The sequence below is a fragment of the Arachis stenosperma genome, chromosome 4 (assembly GCF_014773155.1).
Source record: "Arachis stenosperma cultivar V10309 chromosome 4, arast.V10309.gnm1.PFL2, whole genome shotgun sequence".
NCBI classification, from domain to species: Eukaryota; Viridiplantae; Streptophyta; class Magnoliopsida; order Fabales; family Fabaceae; genus Arachis; species Arachis stenosperma.
The window spans coordinates 124502375-124513777 of NC_080380.1; the positions used below are offsets into that span (position 1 = coordinate 124502375).

Genomic DNA, 11403 nt, shown 5'->3' on the forward strand with positions numbered 1-11403 from the left:
TTTACATGTTACATAAGACAAAATACACTACATTTTACTTGCAACATATCAAATCTTGTCTCTTTAATTACTCTCTTTCTAAACACTTGTCACACTATCCTTTTGACAACACAAACATACACATGTAGAAGAATCTTTCTTTCTACATCATAGAATTCACCTTTTTACAATACTAGATAGCACAACTTTTTACTTTTCACTAGGCTAGGGCGCTAGGCTGAATCCAGATGAGTTAGTATTGGTGCCAATTTCACAATGTATCCTAACAAAATCATTTTCTTCAAAGCCAGTTTAAGAGTACACAAACTATATAATCAATTATTGCATTTGAGATCACATTCAGAAATGGGAAGCAAGTAAATGATCCAAAGTTAAGCATTACATTATAAAGGGCAACAATTTTCATATAAGTGATACATGATAACTTCAATGTGATCACCTTTGGAAACAATAATAAAACAAGAGATCACGTGGATCTTTCTGAAGCCAAATCAAGAAGTTTACGGAAGAATTGGTGAGGATATAATGGTGGTTGTTCTGCTAGTGCCTGAGATTCACATGAAATGAGAAGAAAAGTTAGAATTATAAAATATGATGAAATAAAAGGTAATTTATATATTTATAATTTTATATAGATGCTAACTTGTACATGTTTTCTTCTAAGTAATAACAATGAATTTTCAATTCCATTTCCTTCAAGTTCATATCACTAGCCTTTACAATAAGGTTAACTGATTTAGCATAATTATGCAACAAAAGGAGTAAACCCCCATTTTGACTATCAAAATATTAATTGACAAAATGGTTTCTCAAAGATCGACGTTTATTTTGTGGTACCCAATAGATTGATTTTGCTTGACAAATACTTTCAAATATGGGTTGTATTTGTTAGCTTTTGACTACAGTGGTGTAATTGTCAAGTTTTTAAGGGATATCAGCGACAAAATGACATACCTCATGAATGCCTAGTAGAATATACACATGGAAAGAATAAGAGAAAGAAATATCATATCATTGGAGGTACTTTACCTGATGAATCAGAACAGTAGAAGGAGTCATTCCAGGCACTGTATTCACCTCTATAATCAAAACCTAAAAACATTGAAAATTATAAAGGTGTTAGGTGAGAAGAAGTCATTGAAACACAATATACTATTATATGAGAAGACTATTGTCCTCATTTCAATGAGTTGAGAGTTGTGGCAACATTCGATTGATAGACTAACAACAAACAGCAATGCATTTGAACAGCTTATAACCAAAGCACGTTTGAATTCATTCTTGTGCATACACTTTACTTTCAACTTTCCCTCATATTTTTGTGCACCAAGCATGTTTGGATGATTATTATTGTTATTGTTATTGTCATTGTTATCATTATTCTTATTTCAAAATTTTCAAATCCCATTTTCCAGCTATTTATGAGAGGAATAGCTTAAACTTTTAGCTATTCATCAAGACAAGTCATCATAAACATATCAGGGGATAAAAAATGGAAAAAAATAACATGCCAAACAAGAAAATCAACGAACCTCTCCACTGTCAACGTTCACAAATGCATCAATTCTAGAAAATCCTTCCAGTTGTAGAGTGTTTGCAGTAAGTTCAATGTGCTTTTTACATCTCTCCAATGCATTTGCACTGTAATAGGGAAGGAAAAACTCAAATGCACTTCAAGAAAAATTGACTCAGAAAAAGTAGGTCAATCCAGCATCATTGCAGCGTGAAGAAACAAAAATTTTCCACATATTCTGTAAATAGTTATGATGGAAATGACTAATATCAACTTAAGCATAAATCAGGAACTCTTCACTCCATAGTAAATTTTCTTTTATATTGAATATTGAACTAGAAAGATGGATTTGCATTACATTGCCAAGAAATCAAGTATTTCGACAAACCTAAAGTGATCAAAATTGAAAAAAGCTGAGTGTGCATCTGCACATTTGATAAAGGTAAACAAAATGCCGCATGCAGAATATTTAGGTACAAACCATTAATCTAATTATTTTCTTTATCAAATTCAGATTTTTGTAACATGTCAATCCATTCCTCTTTTTCCCCTAAAGCTAAGTTATTTAATTAGTAGTTGTCTGGATTATTTTTTACCAATCTGTAAACGGCAGTTATGTTAATATAATTAGTATCAGGGTAGAAGTATCAACCTTGTCACAAGTTGTAAGGAACTTAGTCATCAGCAGACTTTGTACATGATCAACTCTTAAATATAATTATTTATCGTCACAACAAAAGGTTATGATCTTGTGATTGTTTGTTAAATTGAATTTCAATGCCATCAAGAATTTATTAATAAAAGACAGAATAAGAAAGCTAAGAAATTATGAGCCATAAAGAAGGTTTTGTGGCGGAAAGAGATGTAGAATCTCATCAATGTACCTCATGATTGATAAGGGAGGTGGAGTCAGATTGATGCCAGTCCCACCTGCCAAGAATATGCAAAGACATTAAAAGATGAAGCATAGTAAAAAAAGAAATTGTAGCTATTTTAGAAAAAGGAAAAACATAAACAAAAGACAAAGATCGACAAGAGATCCACACAAACTCTCTCCAGTGGTGGCAGGAAGTCACATTCCCAAACACTCATAAGAACAACAATATAAAGTCTTATCCTACTATGAAAATTTGCATGAAGATCATGCTAATTGCAACTAAGTTTGTACAAAATAAAGACTACAATTAAGTGTTTGGAATAAACCTTGGAACTTCTCCTCTAGCGACAAAATATCACCGGTTTCCTTCACAGTTACACTTGGACTTAACGAGTGCATCGAACCGCGTTTTCCTACAACTCCAACTGTTATTTCTACCCATCTACTAAGCCCCTTCCACATGAGACCATCAGCAGTCTCGTTCTTGAATTTAGATGTCATGATTATTTCATCTGTCTCTATGAATGGTTCGAAGATCAAGAGTTCTGGAGGAGGGTTTGGCATCTCAATCATACCATGTGCCTGCATATCAATCAATCAAGAGAAAAATAATGTCATGAAATCCAAAGTTGAAGAGCACATGTAGAGTGTGTAATGATATAACAGTTACCACAATAAATGCAAATTTATCTGAGTTCTAGTGCTAATATTTCTAGGGAAATTTTTCTAGCTAAATAGGACAAGAAGGAAGAAGAATGAAGGATATTGAATTTTATACTTACTAGGGAAGTATATTCTATTTTTGCGGGACACAACAATATTGTAAATAGTAAATACATACTAAGGTCACACCAAGTAAGACAGTATAAAACTGTACATTGTACCTCTAAGTAACATTACTCGTAATTCCCCAACATAAGAAATCTTGATAAATACATGATGCTATTCGTTATCCATACCTTTGATAAGCTATTTGGAGGAATCCTTAGTAGACATTCCTCTAGAGCTTTTACATATACTGCAAGATCACTTGAGGAGCTGCATAACAATAAAATGATCAGAAAAGTATTGAAACAACCTTTTCAATCATGGTAAATAACGCAATATTTGTTAAGATACTAACAAACTGATAAATCTACCATAATCTTGCAACTCCTGTTGAACATCCATCTCTCGCTGGCTTGACGCATAATGTTTCACACCGTAGCTTCTGGGTGATGTCATGCCATATCTCATTTATAGGCTTACTTAAGAGATCATCTTTTTTCCTGACATCCTTGTTTATTGTAAGAACTCCCGAGTTTGCCAGCTAAAATAACATGATTTGAATGCTTAGTCAGAAAAACATGTCCAACTTAGGAAAATAATGTTATAGGAGTGCTCATCATTCAAGGACACCATGTTTGAATTACGAAAACATACATTCTTTAAAGCAGCAGATGTTGCAACTTTGTCCATACAAATCTTTGATGCCATTGCACCAGGACCTTCAACAGAAGATGAAAGAAAATTGAACCTATGCAGTTAATATCGCATACCTAATAATCCCATATATTCAGTATGAAATATAAACAAACCTGTGTAAGGAATTCCTTCAGCATCCAACAGTGATTGAAGCGTACCGTCTTCTCCAATGCCTCCATGAACTACAAGTAACAAATGATATATCTTGTAAAGAAATTCCCAAAGTTCTCGTTAGCCAGAAATGTCTATAAGTCTAAACTACAGATTTATAATATATTACAAAAATGTTAAAAGCATGCTTCCTGTTCGGGTCATGTCACTACTTGAACAAATAGCTTTTCCACTTTTAAACAGATCATTCTTATGAATAATATTGGCTTTAACCAAATATGATTCTTATTAAGATATTAGTCACACTCCACTATTGACATTGATTACTAATAATGCATTCCAACTAATAATATATTAACAAAGAAATTGAGGCTAAGGTTTAGCCATCTAGACAACACATATAGCTTTAAATACCTGTAATAAATACTGTTGCCTCGGCCTTCTTGGCTAGCTTGATCCACTGTTTGAGTGAAAATCGTATAGGCAATTCATCAGCAATATCAAACCCAGTAAACCAGCTATGATCCTTAAAACCCTCCATGAGATCATTCATTACTTTCTCCCGCAGGTTGGATGTCATTGCAGCCCGATCAGGCTCAATTGCTTCTATGCATGCAGCAAGTACCTCCTCAGTTGTATGTCGTAGCACAAGAGAATAACTGTACAAAAGATAACAATGACTCAAACACCTCACTCTAGTTACAATATGCAGAGGTCACATGCATGAACCATAATTCACTAAAAAAATGGAATGCACAAATAAATGGATATCTTTCTGGGTGCTAATTCTAAGAATCAAACTGAACAAAAAATTTGCTTTCTTCAGGATGACATGGTTTAAGACACGTGCAAAAACCTAAAAGCAAAACACAGTGCCCACCATTACATCAGCAGGAAGAATTGCAAGCACAATCAAGGACCAAGCCTAAAAAATTTTAAGTGGTTAGATGCAGATCCAAGAGTGATTTCAATTCCTAACACTACCACCAACATAAGATTCATTTGGACTAAATGGCAAAAAGCCAATTTATTGGTGCTGAAATTTAACTGAGTTTTGAATAGTGACGGTCGTCTCAAGTGGTTTGAACATATAGAAAGAAGATTGCCAGAGCATCCAAAGGAGGATGGATCAAATAGAAGATAAACAGATGGCGAAAGGTAGAGGAAAACCAAAAAGACTATACATGAGGTTGTCAAAGGAAATTTATGTGTAAACAATCTCACTGTAGACATAATCATGATAGGGCTCAATGGCGTCGTTTATCCATGTAGCTGACTCTACCTAGTGGGATAAGGATTTGTTGTTGTTGTTGTTGTCTGAATAGTGATGGTGGCAAATATCAACCTTGACCACTTGGTCATTGAGGCTTTACTACAATGTAAAGTACCAACATTCCTAAAGCTTAAGCTGCAAATTGTAGGCCTATAAATGATTTTTTCCAGGGTTAAAAACAATGATTTTTTCAGGGTTAAAATCCTCATATTTATCCTGATTAGTAAAAGGTTAAATGGACAATACTTACGGCAACGACCATACTGTTCTATTCATGACATTATCAGCCTTCTTTCCATCCACAGTGGATTCATATTCACTTGTTGTGGAAAGCAAACATGGAGTAACCTCAAGCTGTAATAACCATGATTACACTTCAGCAGATGATTACCCAACCATTACGTATACTGAACAGAAACTTTATGGTCTTCCTGATTGGGGGACACTTACATCATGGAAAGCTTGCAAATTAAGCCATACATTTGTACCACTCATAAGAGATACTTGCCGTTCTGATGTGTCACCTCCAAAAATTACAAAAACTTTTCGAGCTCCTTCGCGGCGAGGAACTGACCTGTTAAGTTTTGAGTATTTTGATTTGCTTGGGACCTGACCTGATTTGTTAATAATCGATGCAAGGTTTGGAAACCTCAAGCAAGCATGGTGAATAATGCTCCTAAGAATATTTGTATGAGAAAAGCCAACCTGGATAATATAGACAGGAAGTCTTAAAATACACTAAGATGAAAGGTGAACTTAAAAGGAAAGAAACTATTTAAAATTCACACAGAAATAGAGAGAAACACAACCATGACATAGAAGTATATGAGGAAAATATAAGACTCTGAATATTCAATACAAGACATATGAATGCAGACAGATCCAGAAGATACCTTAGAAGCCTGCTGAAATAGAAAACTAGTCTGTTCCATACCACTGATCTGAAACATGCAACAAATTTCACTATCAGCAGTATGAACAAAAAGAAAAAAAAAAAGAAAAAAAAACATAAGTAGTGAAACTGCATGAATCAATTTTCTGCATTCTTTCCAAGGATGAAAATCATCTCACCAAGTTAATGTCAGTGAATATGATGGTACCAGATTCCGTCCTCCCAAACTCACTTTCTGAAGATGGTAAGTTACAAGCTGAATTGGGCAAAAACCATCCATCAATCCTTGCAAAATCTTGCAGGCAAAGCTGTTGGAATAACAGAGATGCTCCTTTGCGTATATTTTCAATTACATCCAAGGAAAATCGAGGTGGAGTGTGGTAAGCAACCTATGCAGCATACATACTTCATCCAATTAGAAAGATACACGCTGACTGTAATTGGCTTGAAATTAACTACTCAATAAACTGGAGGAAAAAGATCACTTCATACACCATTTTTAATATCAGCAAGCATGTGCAATACACCTTGCCACATACATAACACTGACCTGTTGGGTAGGAAGGTACTTCCTTCGGTAGTTAAATATTGCATCATTCTCTTGCACATCATTTGCGCCACGGGATTGAAGTTCAACCTGTTCATCTAATATGCACTATTACTATCGAGTATGAAATATTCATTAGGTAAAAGCAGATTGCAACTTCCATATCCAACTTGTATTATTAATTTCATATTAACATAAGCAGCCACAAAACTGAACTTCCTTTCTAACTAAAGATTAACATAACTAGTACAACATATTTATTGCTACATGAAATTCCATATCCACATTTATGGCATCATACTATGACCAAAAGTACAACATATTTGCTCAAGTGAAAAAATTCTTTTACTTTCTGCTACTTCAATTTAAATTTTAGAAGAAGAAATTCAATAAGGAGTTCAAGACATTAGTGTGAAAGGGAATGGAAGGAATAGAATAATCATCAGCATTGACATTTTTTATTGATTCATAAATGGACTGACTATTCTATTCCAACTACAGTTCAGCAGATAAGGCAGCATGAAGCCGTGAATAGTGATAGTTTCTGTCTGCTGTCTCACTTCAAATCTTAGAACCAACAGAGGGTTAAAAATGGTTGCACAGTAGAATAGCAGTAAAAAAGTTTGTGGAAGGAAAAACAAATTGTACCTCAGTTGGAAGTAGTACAACAGGACGCCGATGTGTACCTGATCCAACATCAAGGACAATTGCAGTAAATTCACTCCCTCCTTCAAGAAACATTTCTATTAACACTTTATTGTCAATTCCCTGTCACAGACAAAATCAATGACAAAAACTTAACATATACTATGAGATAGGCATAAATTTTACAGTAAATAATTCTAGTCAAGTTGTATCCCTCCTTAATTTTCTCTATATTCATTCTACTTCAACAAAAGTTGTTACATTAATAAAAATTTTCTCTTCATCCAGTTCTGAATAGACTTAACATACCTCGGAGATAAGTTCATTAGCTTTAATGAGAGAATCAGCCACACCATATGCAACTCCAACACCGATGCTTGACCCTCCTCTTGTTGGTTTTACCTGAGACAAAATTGTAAATGTATATGAGCATAACTAGCTGCTGAAATGAGTCAACAAATCTCCAAGGAATGGACTAAATCAAGTGCCTTACCACAACTTTCCCAGAGTCAGGGTCTAGCCGATGCCGTTTAAACCATTCTGATAGTTCTGATTGGTTTGTTTCATGACCCTAATTGTCATCATAATGTTATCAAGTCTCACAGTATACGTAAATAAGAAAATCTTGGTCATTTGATCAGAAAACTATACATGCTAAACCATAAAGCTAGAAAAACACCTTAATAAACACTGGATATTGGACACTAAAAATACATGTCAAGATATGATTATAGTAACTAGAAGATACGCACTTGTGCAAGACATATTTGGTCAATTGAATTGCCTAATCAAGTAAGTGTTAAAACAAAACTTTCAATACCTGAACTAAGAAACTTGGTACTGTTATGAATCCATGCTTTCTGAGCTCCAATGATGCTTTATACTGGCAGAAACTTTGAGCAAATACTAAGTGCGAGAGGTAAAGATAGTGAGAGCAACAAAGAAGAGAGAGAGAGAGAGAGAGAGAGAGAGAGAGAGAGAGAGAGAGAGAGAGAGAGAGTACATAATTCTTGTACCTTGTCAAATGCTTCTCGGCATTCATTTGATCCTGTGCCAACAAATGGAACACTATACTTTTCCAGCAATTCCTGAAAATAATTATCATTTAGAAATAATATTCATATAGATACACAAAATCATTACAGCCTTTAAGAAATTCGTATATATATTGCACCTGGATCGTGCCATCTTCACCAAATTGACCATGTATAACAGGAAACACTATATCCACAGCTTTAGCTAGATGCTCTGCTAAGTCATCCAAAGTTTGGAAACTTTGGGCAAGGCTGCAAAATAAACAAGCCACCAACTTTGCACAAGTTATTACAAATGTAAATTGTTCCATGCTATAATTTCAGGGGTACTTAGCAGATAAAAATTACAAAACAAAAAGATAAAAATAAAAAAAAGGAAGGAGAAGTTATTAGCAAAATTCTTTCTAGTTCAGGAACAATCTTTCTATGTTAAAGAAGAATATCATAAACTTGGCGACAAAGTTGTTATTCATAGACCACTCTTCGAACAATATTAATTAGTTGTGTAACTAATTGTTCCTAAATAAGAAACAGATTTTACCAATAATTCTATTATTGTGATTTTAACTAATCTGAAAGGGTTTACTGACCTATCAAGTTTAAAATCAAAATCTGCAGGGGTGTTGGAATATACCTGTGGAAAAAAAATGGAAACAAGAAAAATGACTTGGAAGGAATAAACATCACCTTCTTTCTTTACTTTTCTTTTTCGATTTTCCATTTCACTTTGCTACCAAGTAATTGAAGACATGATAGTAAAAGCCCTAGCTTTAGAGTTTTAAATCGAGAACAATAACCGTTCATGCACCCGAAAATCACTCAGTAGTAACAGGCAAATAAACTTGTTGCATCTATAAGAAAACTAAGACATGATTACTTGGCAAATGTAAGATACTGAAAAATCTTTAGCCAAAGGTGATCATCAAATGGATATTCATTTATTAAGTTCTACTGAGATTAGCCAGGACTAATATCACAATAAACATTGCTAATTTAGAAAAACATGTTTTAGTGATGTTTAAGAAGAAAAGGAAGCCGTAAGGAAAAACTATTCAGCTAATATTTGCCATCGTAGTGTTAGAACTGTAGATTATCCATCCTTGTTTCATTCAAATGATAAATTTAGAAACATTCAGATCAGAATTCCTGTCAACCAGATATACCAATCAGCTTGGTCAAAAACTATAGTTAAATAGAAGATCATGCTACACAATTTTGGCACATACTATACTAACCTGAGCAGTAGATATTGCAAATGCATTGAGATTGCAATCAATATAATAGCAACTCACAAGTAAATCATCTCCCTGTCACATAACACAATATGGATGTTAAATAACTGTCAATTTAAGGACCAATTTGATCTCTAAACAAACATCAAAGTTGGTAACCGACTTCAAATTTCTCTGGAAAGCTTTGAAACCTCTCCCAAGGTTCCTGAATTCGGCACAACCCAGTCAACTTAGGCCTCAACATAGAATTTGCCAGTTTCAAGGACCTTAGAAGTCATATCATACTTACCTTGTTTCTCTCGTTTACCTACATACCATGTACCGAATTCCCTGTCCCATATACCTTCCTCTTAAAAGAAATACTTAAACATTTAATAACAAAAAGTAGCGAATTACATATCAAAACTGTACCCTCTCCACTTTCCTAGTACCTATCCTCAGGAGAGGGTTCATAACTTCAAAGTAAGTTACAAACTTCAAACACCACAAATTTGATGCTTTACTTTCTCCAAAATAGGAGTGCAACCTGTTTACTATATGTAACACAAAATTTTGATACACAAATTCTTGTTAAAGTTGTGATTAAATTACCTTATATACATGTATATTATATTCAAATACTCCTTACATATTTTTATTTGAATATAGAGTATCGTATTTGAATTAAACTTTAGACAACTAACTTGTCGTAGGAGTTTAAAGCTTGAGAAATACTTGTGTAATCTTGGAAGACATTTAATGCGTGCTCCATAAGCTTACTTTTATTATCCAAACTTTATCTATAAGTTGAATTGATTAAACGTGTGATTTGATTATTTACACATGACAGGGGATAATTTAGCTCTAGTTTACAGAAAGTACCGAAGCAATTGTGAATATTCAATAGTGATATTGGTATTTGTGCAAGATAAGTGATGCTACCTGTATGTGATCAAGAACTGATCTAGCTGAATTGAGGGAAATCCCACGCTCAGCAGAAGGACCGCCGCAAATAAGACCGACCTTCAACACTCTACCATCATCCTTCTGTTTATCAACATCACCAATTAGCGACGGTTCCACCTGCTGCTGCAGCTGAATGGAAGAAGCATAAGTCACACAGCTTCTTCTTCGCGGTTTGTTGCTCAACACTCGAACGCTTCCAAACACGGCCGTGCTACTGCCACACTGCTTCAATATGGCGTCGTTGTTCCTCGGAAGGGTGAAGTTGGAAGCAATTGATGAAGAAGAAGAGGCCATGATCATGGAATTGGAAAGGAAGGTAGTAGTGGTATGTGAGTGAATGGTGTTATTGTGTATAATATAAACATCAAGAACGGGGAAGAAGAAGAGAGAGATGGAACTTAGAAGTTGGTAGTGAAGTGGAACCACATTTTGCTGACGTCAGCAAGTGCCGTCTTCTTGTTCAGATTAAAGTAAATCTGAAACGGCGTTTCAGGACGGCACCTTATTGTCGTCTATGTTTTACGGTTATAATAATCAGTATAGTTGCTGACTCGCTGCGAATCTAACCAGCTTGGTAGAATGGTTAATTCACTCTTTTCATCTTTTGTTTAAAAGTGTTTTTGAATTCTAACTTGCACTTACAACCTAACTAATAACATATCTTTACGCAAAACTGTTAATGGTACAGAATTTAATTATATCAAAAATTAAATTTTAGTTAGAATTAAATTAAATTTTAGTGGCCAATGAGTAATAGTTCAAATAGCATAGTCCCCCATACTCAATTAAGAGATTGCGGGTTCGAGTCTCTTATCTTTGGTAAAAAATAAATAAAATTTTTTTCCGTTTTCAATTATTTTTTGCATACAA

General features: G+C 34.3%; 1 protein-coding gene across 1 annotated transcript; it reads right to left on the reverse strand.

The window, feature by feature from the left end:
* Positions 1-258: 258 nt before the first annotated feature.
* LOC130974014 (uncharacterized) lies at positions 259-11025 on the reverse strand. The gene is made up of 24 exons (XM_057898725.1): positions 10510-11025; positions 9592-9663; positions 8947-8990; positions 8497-8608; positions 8339-8410; positions 8143-8205; positions 7816-7893; positions 7632-7724; positions 7326-7445; positions 6681-6767; positions 6310-6519; positions 6132-6179; positions 5689-5943; positions 5489-5592; positions 4380-4624; positions 3968-4036; positions 3813-3877; positions 3530-3699; positions 3350-3428; positions 2717-2972; positions 2398-2443; positions 1533-1641; positions 1030-1092; positions 259-547 (listed from the first exon to the last, which is right to left on the reverse strand). Exons 1-24 carry the CDS (start codon positions 10831-10833, stop codon positions 467-469), a joined length of 2865 nt encoding a protein of 954 aa, XP_057754708.1. The 5' UTR covers positions 10834-11025; the 3' UTR covers positions 259-466.
* Positions 11026-11403: the final 378 nt, after the last annotated feature.

Bases quoted from the DNA above. Each gene is read 5' to 3' on its own strand.
- LOC130974014 (XM_057898725.1), bottom strand. From the start codon at position 10,833: ATGATCATGGCCTCTTCTTCTTCATCAATTGCTTCCAACTTCACCCTT. The intron at 6,180-6,309 runs GTGAGATGATTT...TGCATGTTTCAG, and splicing joins TATTCACTGACATTAACTTG to ATCAGTGGTATGGAACAGAC. The intron at 3,700-3,812 runs GTATGTTTTCGT...ATGTTATTTTAG, and splicing joins CATCTGCTGCTTTAAAGAAT to CTGGCAAACTCGGGAGTTCT.